Source organism: Balaenoptera physalus (assembly GCF_965194825.1).
Source record: "Balaenoptera physalus genome assembly, chromosome: 14".
In the NCBI taxonomy this organism is placed as follows: Eukaryota; Metazoa; Chordata; class Mammalia; order Artiodactyla; family Balaenopteridae; genus Balaenoptera; species Balaenoptera physalus.
This window is the reverse complement of record NC_138893.1, coordinates 28,724,656-28,743,280: the sequence shown is the minus strand read 5'-3', so window position 1 is coordinate 28,743,280 and position 18,625 is coordinate 28,724,656. Positions and strand designations below refer to the sequence as shown.

The 18,625-nt window shown below is 45.3% G+C and overlaps 1 protein-coding gene across 1 annotated transcript in view; it reads right to left on the bottom strand.

The window, feature by feature from the left end:
• The window catches only part of ADAM12 (ADAM metallopeptidase domain 12), a 383,219-nt gene that overhangs the window by 64,121 nt on the left and 300,473 nt on the right, over nt 1-18,625 (bottom strand). The window contains exon 11 of the mRNA XM_082423180.1: nt 17,156-17,304. Within this exon, the coding sequence (XP_082279306.1) occupies nt 17,156-17,304 (149 nt within the window). The remainder of the gene's footprint in view (nt 1-17,155; nt 17,305-18,625) is intronic.

Below are 18,625 nucleotides of genomic sequence, written 5' to 3'. Positions count from 1 at the left end.
CAAACCCCAGGTGCTTTTAAAGTTCTCTCTCATTTAGAATCGTGGAGGAATAGCATCCACCCAATTCACAGCTTTCCAGCCTTGCTCCGAGGAAGAGCGTCCAGGCGCTAATTCCTCCAGGTGCCTCTGCTGTAACAACAAAGCAGCAATGTTCTCCTCAGATGCCAAACAAGGTGTGGATGAGTTCACCGACACTGAAACTGACCCTTGCTCACCATCACTCACAACACAGAGCCGGGCCTCGCAGCGTGTAACCCGATTTCACCAGCAGGACGCCTGCCTTCAAAGTCAGTATAATTAAAACCTCCAGCAGCTGCCGGCCATGGCTCACAGCTCCTGCACCAAAAGCACATGTGAACAGGTCCTCTTTCCCTCCAATCTGGGCCTTTCTGACTCGCTCAGAGTGACCCCGGGGAGGCCCCTTGGGAAGGCCAGCGACCCCTCCCCACACCTTCCTGCCCTCTCCGTGGACTGGACCGGTCAACATTCCCACCTCTACGTGAGGATGGAGAAACACCTCTGCCATCCTCCACGACCTCTCTTTTGATGACAAATGGCAATGTGTCCAAGGAGCATTTTGTACCTGCAGAGTATCTTTACTGCCTTCATCCTTTCATGATTTCTCATCATGGAGAACAGGTGACTATTTCTCTCTGATAGAATATTCCTGAGCCCTATTTGGGCATTTAGAGAAAGCCAGGCTTTAGAGGAAGAAAAGCAGAGTAACCTGTCACTCATCATTCAATTATTCTGCAATTATTTATTCAATACCTACTGTGTTCCAGGCATTGTTCTAGGCTTTGGGCAGATGGAATGAATAAAACATACACAAATCCTGGCCGTGGTGGAGCTTGCATCTAGTGGGGCAGACGAATAATACAGAAGATAAGGGAATCAATTACCTATTAGAAAGGAATGAGCATTAAAGAGAAAAATAAGACAGGTCGGGGGAGAGGATGTGCGAGGTGCTGACCTTTTAGGGAGGGTGGTCAGGGAAGACCTCACGGAGGGGAAGGCATCTGGGGCTCTCACCAGAAGGATGTGAGGGAACAGGTGGAAGAACATCTGGAGGAAGAACGGTCCAGGCAGAGGAAGGAGCCAGTGCAAAAGCATGTGGGCAGGTGTGACTGGCCTAGAGGACTTTGTTCAGCAGAAAGCAGCAGGCTCTTCTTTCAGTAACACACACCCAGAGGGGCGACCCCCTCCCCAGAGAAGACCCCTAAGCCCTTGGAGGTCAGGCTGATGGCAAAAGACTACCATGGAGCATCATTCAATGGGGGAGGGGAGCTTTGCCCTGCATGAACCAAGCACTGATAATGGCTGAAGGTACTTTTCATAAGAATTTCAAACTCTTATTCCCCCACACATTTTTTTTTTTTTTTAAGCAAACTAGTTTTGATTGACAAGCAAGGGTCTGCCCATCATCTCCCTTCTGCTGGGATCATCTTGGTTGATCGGTGTGTAGGAAGGAAGAAGAGAGTAACTAAAAACTCTATCTAACCCGATGGCCCTCCCTCAGTAAACAGAATTCAGTGATCTAAAATGATTTCATGCAAATCAAAACTACACTGAGATACCACCTCACGCCGGTCAGAATGACCATCATTAAAAAGTCTACAAATAACAAATACTGGAGAGGGTGTGGAGAAAAGGAAGTCCTCCTACACTGTTGGTGGGAATGTAAGCTGGTGTAGCCACTATGGAAAACAGTATGGAGGTTTCTCAAAAAACTAAAAATAGAGTTGCCATAGGATCAAACAATCCCACCCTGGGCATATATCCAGACAAAACTATAATTCAAAAAGATACTTGTACCCCCCATATGGTCATAGCAGCACTATTCACAATAGCCAGGACATGGAAACAACCTAAATGTCCATCGACAGATGAATGGATAAAGATGTGGTATGTATACACAATGGAATACTACTCAGCCATAAAAAAGAATGAAATAATGCCATTTGCAGCAACATGAATGGACCTAGAGATTACCATATTAAGTGAAGTAAGTCAGAAAGACAAATACCATATGATATCACTTATAGGTGGAATCTAAAATATGACACAAATGAACTTATCTATGAAACAGAAACAGACTCACAGAGAACAGACTTGTAGTTGCCAAGGGGAAGGGGGGGTGGGGGAGGGATGGAGTGGGAGCTTGGGGTTAGCAGATGCAAACTATTATATAGAGAATGGATAAACAACAAGGTCCTTCTGTATTAGCACAGGGAACTATATTCAATATCCTGTGATAAACCAGAGTGGGAAAGAATATAAAAAAGAATATGAATATGTATAACTGAATCACTTTGCTGTACAGCAGAAATTAACACAACATTGTAAATCAACTACGTTTCAATTAAAAATAAATAAAATGATTTCAAATCTCAAGAGATAAGGGAATTTGATGATACCAAATATCAGAGTCCTGTAATTACAATAGAATCCTAATTTACACATATTTAAACACCTTTTACAATACATCTAAGTGGTCACTGGTTGCACAGTGCTTAGTGCACAAGAGATGTCACTGATTGTTGCCTTAAGGACTCAATGAGCAGTTCATTGGTTTGCATGAAAAGTGGGCCAGTGGACCTTGAACAAGACATGGAATCCACTCCCCAGCACCGCGTCAGGATCCACAGACAGGATCTATCAGCACAATGATTATTCAGACTGCTATTTCTCCAATGTGCCCACACAAAAGAATGCCTCCAGGGAAATGCTTGCTCATCTCCCTGCTTCCCAGACACCAACTCTGCTTCTGAACTTTTGATGATAGCAGAATGAAACTTTTGGGATAGTATGTTCACTACTCCTTCATTCATCCACTCACTCACTGGAGAAGTAATTATTATATTTAAAGCTCTGAGGAGGATCCTATGATGACTAAAATATGGCCCCAGCCCTTCCCACTTTCCCCCTGCTGGACCTCTGCCAAGGGAACTACTGGACACGCCTACTCCCCACACTGCCTCTCCATCCATATAAATAAAATATCGGAAATACAATACATTCACATATATAAATGCATCATGCATATTTATTCATATAGAAATTATATAAAATATATAAACATATATAATTATATTGAACTGATATACACTCTACATATTTTTTTGGAATAACTATTTGAGAGCCTGCTTTAAGCTAGATGATATGATGGGTACTTTTTCATAGTAATATTTTCTTCTTCTTTATACTTTCTTTTTTAAATTTACATTTTAAAACAACACAGTGAGATAGGTATTGTTATTCCCATTTTGCAAATGAGGTGAAGGGACTTGTTTAAGAGTTCTCAGTTAGGGGATGGAAGAGACTAGATCTGATCCCAAGTTCAGTTACTTAAAAAACTTATGTTCTTCACTGCAGATATCATTTCAGCCCTGGATCACCTGCAGTAAACTCCTGAAACATGGACGGGGATCAATACAGCCTTGATGTGCTGATTTACATACGAAGGAGGAATCCTTCCATCACTCAGACCACCTGCCTGGATCAGAGCCCCTCAGAGTGTGGTCCCACCTTCAGCATCACCCGGCCCGGCAACCTACCAGAAATGCAAACGTTCAGACCCCATACGGACCTGCTGCCTGAGAAAAAATCGGGGGTGGGGTCCAGCAACTGTTTTAACAAGCTCTCCAGGTGATTTCATTTTAAATTGAGGTAAAATTCACATAACATAAATTCACCACTTAAAAATATATAATCCCTCGGCTTTTAGTACATTCACAGTGTTATGCAACCATCACCACTAATTCCAGAACCTTTTCCTGAGCCCCCAAAACAACCCTCACCCCATGAAGCAGTCACTCCTCATCCCCTCTCCCCCAAGTCCCTGTCAACCACTAAGCTGCTTTCTGTCTCTCTGGATCTGCCTAGTCCAGACATTTCATATAAATGGAATCATCCAATATGTGATCTTTTATGTCTGGCTTCACTCACTCAGCATGAAGGTTCATCCACGTTGTGGCACTATTAGTACTTCATTTATTTCAAACTAATATTCCCTTGTAAGTAAGACTACACCACAATTTGTTGATTCAGCAGTTGATGGTCCAGGTGATTTATCAAATTATCAAAATTAACGCTTGGCAACAACTGACCTCAGTTTAAAATTCAAATGTTGTAAAGATCATATATGGACAAATCCACACCTATTTGTGTAAACAATAAGAAATGCAAACTAGGTGCGTTATAGGTCAGCTTTCTTGCACTTAAATTAGAAATAGTTCTACTTTCCCCTGTGGTTCCATTTTCTAAGAAAAGCTCGAGGTACAGCGTTTTGAAACCTCATGTGATTGTAGGCATGTGTTAAAAATTCCATGAGAATCTGTCTCTTAAAGCCAAATTCAAATCACAAATGAATTTTTCAAATATCTTTAAGTGTTAGAGCAGGTTAACTGATTAATCATCCTACTCTATACTAATTAAGGTACCAGCAAAGGTTCTGTGAACAGAAAGATGTTTCTGTTCTGAAGTTCCTTCCACTTGTTTCAAACTCCAAAGTATGATAGTTCTGCTTCCCTTTGGCTCATTTTGTTCCTTTCTTATTTCATAGCTTTATTCCCTGGACTGTTAATGAAAAGAACACTGAATTGGGCCATATAGTTGCTCATGACATTGAAGATCCCGTGTAGCCCATGGTCGGTAGTTTAAAAAGACAAGCCTCAGTTTCTTCTACAGCTTTCAGCAAACTCATCACAACGTGCTTTTTAATACTTTTCATAAATTATCCCAAATATGCCAGGACAGCAGCTAATTGAATTGACATATAGCAGTGACAGGCTGGTGCAAAGCAATAAAATTCGAGAATTATTCAGAAAAGAACCCCCTTTGCATGATACTTTCCCTTGGCAACAAGAATGCTTTAAAATGGTATACCTAGGACCCAGAAAAAAGTGCTGCTTTCAGCTCACGGGCAGAGAATTTCTTGCAGACACCCTGCCAGGGTGCCTGGCTCCTGTTCAGATGTGACCCCTTTAGTTACACACATCTGCCTTTTTTCCTAATATTTACCAACCAAGGACACTTGGGGGCAAGTTTACCATGCTGAATGCAAGGTTAGAAATAAAAAGCCAATGAAATAGACAACCAGGTGATTTTGGAAAACACACCCACACACACACACACACTTTTCAAAAGAGGAATGCACTTATGGCTTCCCACCGTAAATGCAGTCACAGCTTAATATTTCAGCCCGTCACCAAGTTGCCAAGTAAAACATTATTAGGGGTTACTTTTACTTTGACAAATCTGCAGTCAGAAAATTCTTTTCTTGTAGGAGCCTATTGTGCATCTCACGGCTGTATTCTTGGGGGTGAATCATACTAAGCCCATTTATCAATCTTGACAGTGGAAGTTGGGAGTTATCTGCCTTGCAAAAGCTCTCTGGGAATTATCTTTTCTTGTTGGCAATTAGGCAGCTAGGGAAAGCAGCTGCAAGCAGGCTGGATTCACTGGGGCTGCAGGTCACTGTTCTTGATGTTTCCTTTGACTGCCCTGCCTCATTAATAAACGTGTGCTGGGTCCCAAAGAATCCATGTTCCTCAGCTCCAAGCTCTGGTGGGCGAGGGTCGGGGGGGAGGGGGACAACAGTCCGCAGGCAGATTGCAGCAAAGAAAGGCAAGTGACCAGAGGAAGAAGGATGGAACAGTCTGGGCAGCTGCTGAGAACAGCTTGGAGCTGACATAACCGTGTGACAGGAAAAGCCAACGTTGCAGGAAACCAGGGACGGGAAGCCATCCAGATTTCTCTTTAAATCGATTGAAAAAAACAAAAAAACACCTCACATCTTCTACAGCTGGTAAATGATTAGATGGTAAAGGGATAACTGGTTTGGGGAAATATGTTGCTGACATTCCGCCTCCCACTGATTTCTGCTTGCAGACTGAGATGGAGTTTTATTGTCTCCTGACAGTGGAAGTGACAGAGGCAGCAGGCCTGGGAGGCTACTGTCGATCTGGGCACATGGCACAGAGCAGCTGGAGAAGAATCGAAATTGGGAGACTGAGTCTGAGCACCCCATCTATTAAAACTAAAGCTCAGTTTTAAAACCAAGCCTCAGTTTTCACACCTGCAGACCGGGAATAATAACTACCCTGCATGCTGAGGGAGAGAACAAACGAGCTTCAAACACAAATTAACACAAATTAATTAATTTGGTTAACTTCAAAGATGCTAGCTGCCAATATTTGCCTGAAAAAGACGTGTATCTCTTCTTTATTTAGAGGTGCTGTTTTGGCTATTTCAAATTACGGTTTGCCAGTGCCTTGTACGTTCTAGGGCTTAGAAACATTTTCCAATACGGTGCAGAATGTATTACAATTATAGCCAAAATGTAGCAATCTTTAAACTGTAAAACCACAAGTCAGCTTGAGAGAAGGGTGATTCAGGAGGCAAAGGAATGATCAAGCAGTTAAATAGGATCCCTCCATTTAATACATATGTGGTGTTAAAGAGTCTGTTCATTCTGGAAGGGCCGAGCCATCTCTAGCTCAACCAGCACACGGGCTTAGGAAGCATAAACAACCAACCGAGCCACCAACCAACCCAAACAAACAAAGACGCTGTTTACATGACTGTTACCCGCCATGCGGCTGGCAGTGGTGGTTCTGAGTTGTTGGAACTTTTTCCAAAGGACTTTCCCAGAGCTCTAGTGACATGAACACCCTCCACGTATTCTTCTGACCTCTTCCTCCACAGCCAAGCTGCTAGGCGGGAGCTCGGAGGGAAATGTGGCCACAGACAGACCAGACCTGCCCTCCGTTCTCTGACAACGCGACCTACTGACTCTTCATCACTAAATCTGCAACCAGCTTGAAGAGCTTTTCCAAAAACAAACAATAACACACAGGTCAGGGCCAAGTTCTATGCATTCCTAGATCCTCCAGGAGCACAAGACTCACACTGTCACCAACTTCTCTTCCTAGAGGAACGCAGGGCCCACGGACACCAATGGGTGCAAGAAGTCTTGGTTGGGATGGATTTGCTCAGCCAAGTGTCAACCCCAAAGTTCTCGGGCCATCTTGAGAAAAACCGTTAGGTTTTCCACAATTACGCCCTGGAATAAAAGCTTGCAATCACCATGCACAGAATTTAGGAGTGACCCAGAGGCACGTCCTGTTGGGGCAGGCAGTGGTGTCTGCGCCCGTGGCAACTGGCCCGGTCTTCAACAGCCTGGCAGGACTGAGGTGCAGCCCAAGGTCACCCCGTTTCAGGGGATTTTGACTTCATCTCGTCCTGCACGCCCAGGATAATGAGTAAAAATACCAACAGCACTTACCATTCTTGAGCAAGGGCCCGCTGTGGACCAGAAGCCTGGTGGGCATCCTCGCTCACCGACTGCCCGGTGAGCCAGATTATATCATTCCTATTTTACAGATGAGGAAACTGAGGCACAGAGCAGTTAGACACCTTGCCACAGTCCTCTGGTTCCAGGGTCAGGACCGAAAACCCAGCTTCCTGACCTGAAGGCCTGTGTTTTCCCTCTGCAGCCACGCTGCCTCAAGGGCAGTCAGGAGGCCTCCGGGCAGCCTCAGGTGTGACGGGGCACAAACGGCCCGGAGCCAGCATCAGCATTCAGGAAGAAGAGGGCAGTGGTCCAGGAATCTCTGGCTCCCTGGAGTCGGGGGCAGGTAACAGTGGAGCCCACGGTCCTGCCGGCTACGCGGAGGGCACGGTCGAGCACCTCCCGGAACGGCTTTGAGGCCCGGAGAAATGGTGGCCGGAAACTGGGATTTATGGAGCACACCTGCGGCCACGCACACACCTGAGGGAGGTTGTGAGCCCACGCGGGTCTCAACAAGCTGCGGGCAGAGGGAACCGTCGCCCACCGGGAAGGCACGGGACTCCGCCGGAGGACTTTCCCGGGCGTGCTGGGAGGTGGATGTGGGCCCGCGTCCCACTCCGCCCGGCCAAGGATGCCCGGCGTGACCCTGAACACGCGGGCTCACGCTTGACCCCGTGGGCTGCCAGATGGGCCGCAGACGGCGAGGCAAACCACCGGGCCAGGAGCGAATGATCAGAAACGTCCTGAGAGGACATTTCCATTGTTAATAGCAAACACCTGGGGCCCAGAATGGAGCCATCTGTGGCACGTTATAATTCATGCCTTTAACACGTGAACTCTGACCTCTGCTCCTCCTCCCCGGAAACCAATTAAAGTGTAAATGTAATTTCTCAGAATTTTTAATAAAGAAGGAGACCAACGAGGCCCCGGCCGGTTGAGAGGTGCACAGGCGGCCTCTAGGCGTTATCAGAAAGTAGACCTTTCGCTTCTGTGCTCTGACGGCTGTTTCCTCCCGAGCTCAGTCCCTAAAGGCAGGGGACTCAGGGCAGGGCGCCAGCACCCCACTAAAGGAGCCCAGCCCATCAGAGGCAGTGTCTCAGACTGGCTTCTCAGCTTCATCACAGGAAGAGGCCGCTGTCTCTGCGTGGGGCTCCTCGGGGATGAGATTCTGGCAGATATAAACAGATTCAGGGGTTAATAGAGGGCAGTTTACACGTCGGTGGAGATAACTCCGCCCTCTCCTCCTGCCCCAGGAGACAGACCTGTATAGATCATGCCCGTTGCATCTGCTGACTCTGCAAGTCTGTAACACTTGTAATCAAACATGATAGGAAAAGTGGTCATGGTAGATACTTCCAAGCCACCCAACGAGGGCTGAAGTCTTTTTGAACCTGTTCTTACCTCGCTGAGCTCCTGATGCTGGGCTGGCCATCAGGGCAGCCTGAAACTCAAGAGCCGTGAAGACTGGCACCCATGTCCCCCTCCCCCTCCCGCTGCCGCTGGGGATTGGGAACCGAAGGTTCCTTTGCTCACAGGGGCCAGGGGATAGGCCAGAGGCAGGAGCCAGAGGCTGTGGGCTGATCACCTTGAGTCTGGCCCTGACCAACCGTGGGGCCTCTGGCCTTTCTGAACCGCAGTTTTCTCACCTGTATGATGGAGGTGATTGTATCTGCCCTTTCCTCTTAGAACTGTGACAGTTAAATGAGAAAGGAGATGTGAAAGTTCTTTGTAAACTGGAGAGTAATCTGTGAGGTCTACAGGGTCTTAGTCTTACAACTACTTTTAGTTTTTATATTTTTAACTTCCCACCTCCTACTTTAGCTAAATTAAGCACAGGCTTGCAGGAGAAGCCACTTAGGGAAGAAGTCCACCTTTTGAAAGTAAATTGCTCCTTGGTCTCCATGGAGTTAAAAAAAAAACAAAAAACAATGGACTCAGCCTCCTATTTACCTGGGGTTTCTCAGTCCTTATTCTTTTGCATTTTGCTTTTGTTTTTCTCTTTATTGTATTGTTTCTGTTCTTGTGAGTTATCATAACTCCATTGTAGATGATGTGGAATATACAATAAATGACATTGGCAATGCTGCAGCAAATGCTATAGTATAAAAGACGATGGCCTCAGAATCTTCTCCTTAGAAGTTTAGCCATTACATGAAAGGTGAAATGTGGCTTCACTCTGCACACATCTGATTGTGCTGGAATCACCATCCGTCTGTCCATCCACCCAGCCGCTCACTACCATTTATCCATCTGCTATCAGCTCACTCAATCATCTACCCAAACACTCATCCATCATCCATCCATCCAACCATCCAACCATCCATCCATCCTTTCAGTCAAGAAGAATTTACTGAAATCTACTATATGTTCCAGGTGCTGGGGCTTTAGCAATGAACCAAACAGACAAAATTCCTGACCTAGTAGAGCTTAAAGTGGGTCCTTCTGAATACTGTTGGTCACAGACAGGCCCAGAATTTACCCTTGACCTCACTCTGTGGTCTCTGTGCCAAAAGTCCTGGAGAAAGGAGGAAGCCATGTGTGTGTGTATATGTGTGTGTGTGTGTGTGTGTATGTGTGTGTGTAAGTGGGGAGGGGTTGGCAGAATTTCAGCGGCAATGTTTTCACACATGTTCTACCACAAATAAAATGCTGGATTAACGAGCAATGACAGGAAATAATTCTCTGCTGTTGTAACCTAAGTTGAAGGAGATTTGCAGAACTAAATGGCTTAAAAATGGGCCAGCCTTCCTGCTTCCCAGAAGTCACACAGGGACAAAGCTCTGTACTGAGAAGGCTTCAGTTCCTGCCTGGAGCCTGAACACGGCAAATACAGCCGAGGTGACCTCCACGTGGTAAGGACCCCCGGGAGGCAGGATGGCACGGCCGCCCCAGTCTCAGCCTCAGTCTGGACCACAGAGTCCCTCGAAGCCTGCGGTGGGAAGCCAGCACATCTTTCTCTGACTAATACCCCAGGATAGATGCCCTTCTCCTCTTCCTGAGGTTTACAGCTGCTTCATATTTTTATTTGAGATAAGTAATAGGAAGGTGGAAAGTCAGAGGCTTGGCTCCTGGTGACTCAGCCTAACGTCTTGGGGCTTCTCCTTGGGTAGTTTTGAAAACATAAGCAATTCATTTAACTTTCTGAGCTCCAGCTCCTCATCCTTAAAATGGGTATAACCACACCCACCTCACACCGCTGACTGACGAAAGATACATCCCCAGTAATCTCTAGGGCCAAAGTCAAGTCTGCCTCCGTTCACTTCCCCCAGACTGGATATTCAAGGCGCAGTGCCATGCGGACCAGTCTCCCTAGCTTGACCTCTGTTTTGCATCCAGCTTAAGAGGAGAGGACATTCTACCATGCCCTTGGGCAGTGACTTTTACTATCCCAACTCTGCATTAATTGCAGACAAACTCCTTCATTTTCCAGTGAGCAATATCTAATCCTACAGAGAGGAAATAAGAACATGGTCTGTATCGAGGGGTCCTCTTGAACTGCTGTCAGGAATATCTCCTGCCAGTTCCTTTCCCCCTTATCGTCATGTCGGTAAGTAGCCAACTCAGTTACTCTAGCTGGATAGTTAAATTGATTCTGCCCTGTAGCGTTTTAATGTTACTAGAGTGCCTCATTTTGTTGTTGTTTGCTTATTTATTTTTCACTCCTTGGATAAAGATTTCCATTGTTTTCCCTACTGCACCTTGAAGAAGGAAGTGAAGACTTTCTTAAACTTTTCATTGAGAAAAAATAATAATCACCTTCAAATGAAGAACTGATATGGGGAAACAATTTTCTCCAATCCCATGCTCGTAAAATCCCTTTATAATAAGTGTATTTCATGACCTCAGATAGATCCTCAAACTTCAAATGGGGGTGAGTTTTAATTATGTATATTCTGCACTGATTTTCAAGAAAGCAAGTGCTTTTTGAAAGGGGATAGCCTTTCCAGATACATCAAATTTCTATCAATTCCTACCACATCTGAAACTTGGGAACTTTTCACTGAAAAGTGCAGTTGATTTTAGTTTCCCGAATCACATTTTCAGATAGAGGCCTCCTCAAAAATAAATCCAAATTTCCTGTAACATGAGCTAGGAATTCTCGAGGAGGGTCTGCCTAACCCTATGCAATTCTTCCGGGATGGGTTCAGACTGGACTTTACTTCAGAATGTTCCCTGCCCACCACCCCTTCCAACCTTTGCTCCTTGTTCACAATGAATTATTAGTCATTTTTTAAAAGATGTGAGATGCTATTATGGTGATGTTTAAAATTTTCTCCTTATCTTTTAGAGGCACAACTGAAGTACTTACAGATGATGTTATGATACCCAGGATTGTGTAAATAGATGAGGTTAGGTGCCCCTGTGGTGAGCCCCATGGCACCCCAAGATGTCCCCTATCAGCCCTGAGCTTCCAGTCTGTAATCACCAGTTTACTTGCCTGGGATCCCTACCACAATATAAGGGCCTAGAAATCAAGGTTCCTGCCTTTTGTGTCTGTGGCCCCGCTCTGCTCCTTGGAATCTGGCACACAGGTACCCAGTAAATATGAGCTGAGTAAATGAGTGGTTTTGCTATAATTGGTCACCCAGCCCTGTTTCCTGAGGTGGAGGCAGGGCCTGTGTCCTCTCAGCTTTCCTGAGAGAAGGTTGAACTTGGGTGGAGGCTATCCAGCTGTGATCCACGTCCAGACAGCTGTGCAGCAGGGAGGTATGCAATGAATGTTTCCTGAATTGAATTCTACGGAATCGAATGAGCCAATTATCCACACTGCTGAGGAAGTGGAATGGCAATGCTTTCACCTTGAACGTGGATATCTGATCTAGTTGCAGATGTTATTCCTGAATGCCCAACCTCAGCTGAATGTAAATTATCCACACCCCTGGTGATCAAGCGGTAACCCTCATTCGCTTATTTTCTCGGCCCACATTCTCCAGGGCGCTCAACGCACTGCCCCTCCACTGTCCCTTGGCAGCCAGGCAGCACATTCTTTGCTTGAGAGCCGTTTGCCAGTCTGGATTAAACAAAACCCAAACAGCCCCAAGCTCTGCATCTTAGTATCAGCATGAAAACTATGGCACCAACTCCCTTCAGATATACCAGATATATAGATCTGTATATATCTCTTCAGATATACAGAGTGTGGAAGCGCTCTTTTGTGGCTGTTGAAGTAGAGCCCTTAAAGAATCTTACTAGAGGAAAAGCAAAGTGAAATCCTAAACAGAAGAAAATCTTTAACATCAAGTCTACAAGACTGCTGAGGTGAGCGTGTGAAGCTGTGGTGCGATCCGCCCCCCGGGATGCTAGCTCAGGCTCCTTCTTAACGGATTCCAAGTGCCTGTTAATTACACTAAAATAAAACGAGAGTTTACATACCATTTCTTTTTTAACAAGAAGCTCCTCCCTATTTTTTACAGACAGTAAACCCCTTAATTTGGCAAACTACAATAGTTCAGATGCTACGCCATCTTCTTAAAAGTGAAGAATTCTTAAAAGAAAACTCAGATCATGTTACTGTCCCGCCTAAAACCCTCCAATGATGGTTCCCTGCCCTGGAGATGAATCCATGTTCCTACCGCGGCGTGGGCTTTGCGTGCTCTGGCCCCTCCTTTCTCTCCAGTGGCATCAGCACCACTTCCCTCCAGCCCCATCCCGTTCCGATCCAGCCCCACCAGCCATTGGCTTCCCGTCAGTGATGCTTTCCCTCTTCATGGTGTCCCCCCTGCCCAAGCCCACGTCCTTCCATCTCTGCAGGCTCTCCATTCCTCTCTTCCTGTTGGTCTTGGCTTAAACGTCATCTCCACAGAGAGGTCTCCCACAAACCACTAATTAACGTCGGGTCCCCCAGCCCACGTGTCTCCTTTCTATCCTCTTCCTTTTCTTCCTTCATAGCACTTCTTCCAACCTGCAGTTTTTGATTTACTGTTTTTCCAGACTGTCTTCCCCACAAGAACGCAAGTTCCGTGAGGGCAAGAAAAGGGTCTGTCCTGTTTGTGGCTGAAATAACCCCAACATCTATCAAAGCAGGTGGCACATTGCAGGAGCTGAGTTACCGTGGGTTTCCGATCCAGCTGCATCCCCTCAAGAGATGGCTCTTTGACTCCAACTCTCACTGTAACAGAAAATTTTCCGCAAAAAAATAAAAGGGAGCTCTGAGAGTAGTTTTTGAATGTTAATACTGCCTTTTTTTTCTACTCGAGGAAGTGACATTTACTATTATAGTAAATATTCTTTTCCCTAAGTGCTCAAATTATTCACGTTTTTCTTACTCCCATAAATGTGGCATATTTAGTCCTCAGCCCCTTTAAGACCAAATGCTCCAAGAAGCTCATCAATGGATGGACTCAACTGAGTTCAAACTCCCACACGGATCCCCAGATATTGCTTTTGCCAAGGAGTAATTTCCAAGACAGGTCTTAATGTTAACTATCCAAAGACATAAAACACACTCTCACACACACTCAAAGACTTGCAGTAATTAACGATACAACCTGTAAGGACGCCCCCTCCAACTATTCCTGTAACATGCAACTGAAGTCATGACACCCATGTTTAAAAGAATTCTCCTCCATCCTCGTATTTTTAGGCCTTTGGGTCCAATTCATCAACGATGGCAGTTGGTGAAATTTCAGGGTTAGGATTCTGGAATGTTTTGATAAAGAATAAACAAGGGGTATTAAGGGATGCATTTCTTTCCTTTAAACCATCTGCAATACCTGGTTCTTTTCGATTCTGGGAGACTTTCGTATCATGAAAGCAGTCCCTGATTCATCTCTTTGCAAGTCACCTTTGGGGCTGAGACTTAAATCACATTTTTAACACATTTGCCACTCATGTCTGAATCAGCAGTGGGGAGGAAGTTGGGAGGAAGGTTCGGGTGTGGGCCAGTTGAAAATGAGCCATTCACACAGAAACCACGGGCACTTACATGGCACTAGAAGTGCTTTCCAGCAACTATGAGCAGGAATTCTGAAAAAAAAAAAAAGCCTTTAACTCTTCAATGGTTCCAAGGTCCCTGTAAGCTAAATAATAATAATAATACCTCCATATATTTGTGGAGTGATTTACAATTTGCAAAGACATATGATCTCATTTAATCCACTCTTCCACTCTCGTGGGGACTCTAAGAGGTAAGCGAACGACCACGTCGAGATAATACTGGAGATTAAAAGCAGCCTGGAAATTCTAAAATGGGTGATGGATGACTGAGATGGCCGGAACAGCTTGACCTCCTCCTTACTGTGGGCTTTTGTGATTAATTCACCCACTTGCTTAGGAAGTTTCTTTCCATCTGAGAAAATTAAAAACACCACCCTCTGGACAGGAATGTGGGATCATAAATGAGAACCAAATAGAAAAGATTTACACGAAAGCACAAGCTCAGCAAAAGAGGAAACTCAGAAATCGCTAATAAGGTATAAATCAAGGAAAGGCTATTAGCAAACCCCTGGTAAGAAAAAAAAAGCTTTTTAAATGATTTGCTGAGCTCTTAACAATACCATTTCTACCTATGATTTTCAAGTATCTCCAGGGTAATTTGGCTTGCAATCCTTAAACGCTGCTATGAAGACTTTCCAATTGAAGGGATTTACACAAAATTACAGAGAGTACCAGAAAGCAATGCCTTGCTATTGTGCCTCCAGAATTGTAGGACTCTTAGGGCTGTAGGGTCTTCCTCATCTGTGCATTCTCCACAACAACAAACACAGGGATCAAAGTATTTGTTTAATGTGTGAACAAACAAGTGAAAGAATAGGTGGATGAATGAATGGATGGATGGACGGAATGATGAAAAGATGGACAAATGGATGGATGGATGGATGGATGGATGGATGGAATGTTGAAAAGATGGATAGATGGATGGATGGGTGGAAGGACAGATGAAATGAATAATGAATAGACGGATGGATGGATGGATGGAAGGAAGGACAGAAGGAAGGAAGGAAATATAAAGACTAACTCACTCATTTTACTGATAAAAACATAAGAGCCAGAGGGGTTACTAATTTGCTTGTTTTACCAAAAACAACTAGTGTCAGAATTGAGGCTACCAGGTGTCTTCAATCCCAGTGTAGTATCCCCAATCCAGATTTTCCTCTCTTCCATTCGTCTCTTTTATCAAGAGTTCTGAAACATTAACAATATTAACAATCTAATCTTCTTAGTCTTTGAGAACCACTTTTGGAGGCATATAGGCTGGTGTGTTTGTGCCTACTTAATAATCAGGGAGATTAAGCACAGAGTGAATTTTCCGTGGCCACTTGGAGCTCATCAAGAATGAGAAAGCATGAAGACCACTCAGTTTCACGTCACCTTCCTGCCAATCTCCTCCCCAGAGATTCTGGACCCTATCTGGGCTGGCGGAATATTGGAAACAGAGGACACCCACAGGCCCTGGCCCAACCTCACCCCCTAAGAAGGGATTCTTTGCCCCAAATACCCAACAAGCAGCTATTCTGCCCCTGCCCAGGGAGTTTAAATGACAAGGAGCACGCTACTTCTGGGAGCAACCTGCCTCCCTTTGGGGAAGCGCCCCGCATTGAGTTTTGCAACGTTTCACTTCCTGTTGGTGTTGGGCCTAAGATACTTTCACTTCCTGCTCAGGTTCTCGGCTTCTGTCATCACACTCAGAGAGCAAGTTCCTCTACTAGGTCTTGGTGAGTCCCCGGAATTGTGCTTAAAACAGAACCTCAAGCAAAAACAATGCACACCTGAAGGCTTTGTGCTAATGGTGGTGATGGACCGGAGAAGCAGTGCCTTGCTGGGAGAAGCAGTGCCTTGCTGGGAAAAGACGCCTTAACGACCAGCTCACGTGAAATGCCATGATGTGAGCCATGGAGTTCTGCCCTACAGGCCATTCAAGAGGAGGCCCACGAGGCTACTGGCTGTAAAAGCATAACCACGTTCTGTAACAATCCATCCCTCTTCCGGCACTTTTCATCCTCTTTAAGCAGGTGCCCTGCCCGCCGCGAACACCGCGACTTCGCAGAGGCCAGCCTTCAGGCTGCCCGTCCGCGCTTGCTTCTTGCTCCCAGAGCTTCCTTTCAGCAAACCCAGAGAGCAGACTTGGCCTGGGAAGTGCCGTAAAGATAAGCACTGGGAAGGTCTCAAGGTATAAAAAAGAAGCCGGCATCATAACAAGTGTGTGTTTTCCTTCACTAGTGAAAATCTTCCTACATTAGCACAACATTCTAGTTTAGGAGGGGCCCGTAGAGGTGTAGGGACACATCATAATCTGTAATCACTCCAAGTTGCATCTATTTCTACCTCCTCTGAATGCTGCAGTAATGAAACTGTCTTCCTTTTTTTCTGGGTGAATCAAGTCTAGCGTTTCAGAAAGGCATGAAATGAGGAAGAATGACATAATTTACTGAAAAGGAAAAGTCCCATCATTTAAATCTTTAAGATCTGAGAAGGGGATGTGGTATTAGAGACGGGGACCCTACAAATCCCCAAGCTACTGACACATTTCAGCTCCGCCCCAGGGCCAACCCAGAGGGAAGACGCACGTTCCCACACGGGACCCATCTAACCGCGCCCGCTTTGCCCCGTGGCTTTACCACGCCCAGACGGAGCTGTAGGTGCAAATCAAAACCACGTGCTGGGATTGTAGGGTAATTCGCGATCTCTGAACAAAGGCAGGATCCGTGCCCACCACTTCTCAGGGAGGCGCTCAGGCCTCATGCCCTGTGCTCTGCAATCTGGGTGCTTCTCTCAGGGAAGCACGGTCCACGGAATTTCTTTCGGGAAGCTTCCATGGGCGCTCTGGCCAGAAAACCAGGGAGCTCTTTGCCCAGCTGTTTCCCAATACATATTTCAAGCTGCATCCCGACTCTCAGAGCAGCTGGAAGCATCAGTACTTGCCCGGTTGAGGGGTTCATGATGCAACCTCCTTTGTCGGCAGCCGTTCTGCAGCTACAGCCCCTCTCCAGGGTGTCATGGTTCATTCCGAAATTGTGTCCCAGCTCATGGGCCAGGGTCACAGCCGCGCCAAGGGGACTGTCTGAATGGTCCTCAAAGAAAATACAAGAGCACAATGTATAGTTCACATTTTTTGGCCTCTTTCCCAGCCACCCACCTCCCCTCAGCCCTGCCCCCCAGATATTTATCTTTTATAAACATTTAATGGAGTCCAATCTCCTACAAGGAACCAAGATAGAGCCCCATTATATAGTTCAAACTTAAAAAAAGATTTGATCTATTTTATTCAACTAGTTTGGGGCCCCCTCTGCTGAGGAATGCATTCCTCATGAATACATGTAGGATTCCTTGTGTCTTTACATGAAATAATCAAGGCAATCATTTCCCTCTCGCTTCCTACAATCTCTCACAAGACACCATTCTGTTGAATGAAGCAAAAAGTTGTCCTGTATCATAGGAAGAAGCAGCTCGTTACTTCATGGGTAATGAAAGTACCATCTTATCCTTGATTGAGATGATGCTGGTATAAAGTCGTTAGGGGAAGCATACTTTGAACAGTCTAAATAAGATCTGAGCAATTGTTACTGAGTATGCCTCTTGCTGTCTACTTGGTAGAGAAGGATACTTGGAAAATTCGTAAGAATTCACCATAAAAGCTAATGACATTGAGTAATCTGTTTGAAGACTCATTGGACTAAGATTGTAATCCAGTTATGCCTTACTCTTGCTGGCCCTTTGTTTTGTCAGGTAGACTTTGGAAATGGATGGAGGCATCCTGACTCTCTGACTTTTGCTCTTGGGAGTTCACTCAACCTTTTGCTTGGTTTTGGAAGGCGGGTTCTCCACCCAGCAAGCACTGCTTGGCCACCCCTAACTTAGTGGAGTGCATGCATGGCTTGGCTAAAGAGATATTAGAAATTAATTTTTAAAATATCATTACTCAACTTTAACAAACTAAAATTAGTTGATTTGCAGAAATGGTGCCCATGATTGGTGTTTCTGCAAGGGCCTGCACACCACAGAGTAATGAAGGTAACACTGAATCCTGCTCTGTGCTACCCAGGAAGGCGATAAGAGGCTACCCAAGAGGTTTCCAGGAAACAGTGACACTGTGCTTTAGAGAACACATTATTCCTGATACAGACAATCTTTGTGGGGCCTCTTGATATAGGTGTGTTCATATAAGATTTTATAGGCTTGTTGGCGGTTACAGCTGTAGCTGCCTTTCTCACTGGCCCTCAGGCTAAGAAAAGAGTGGCATGTCAAGGAACCAAGTTATTCTTAGAATAGATGAAATTCCTAATAAATTACTTTGTTTAGATTTTAGTTTCCTGTTGTAGGAAGCTTCACAAACATGTTTCAGGAAATCGATTTTCTTCAATCTAAGAATGCTGAGGGCTGAATTTAGCATGC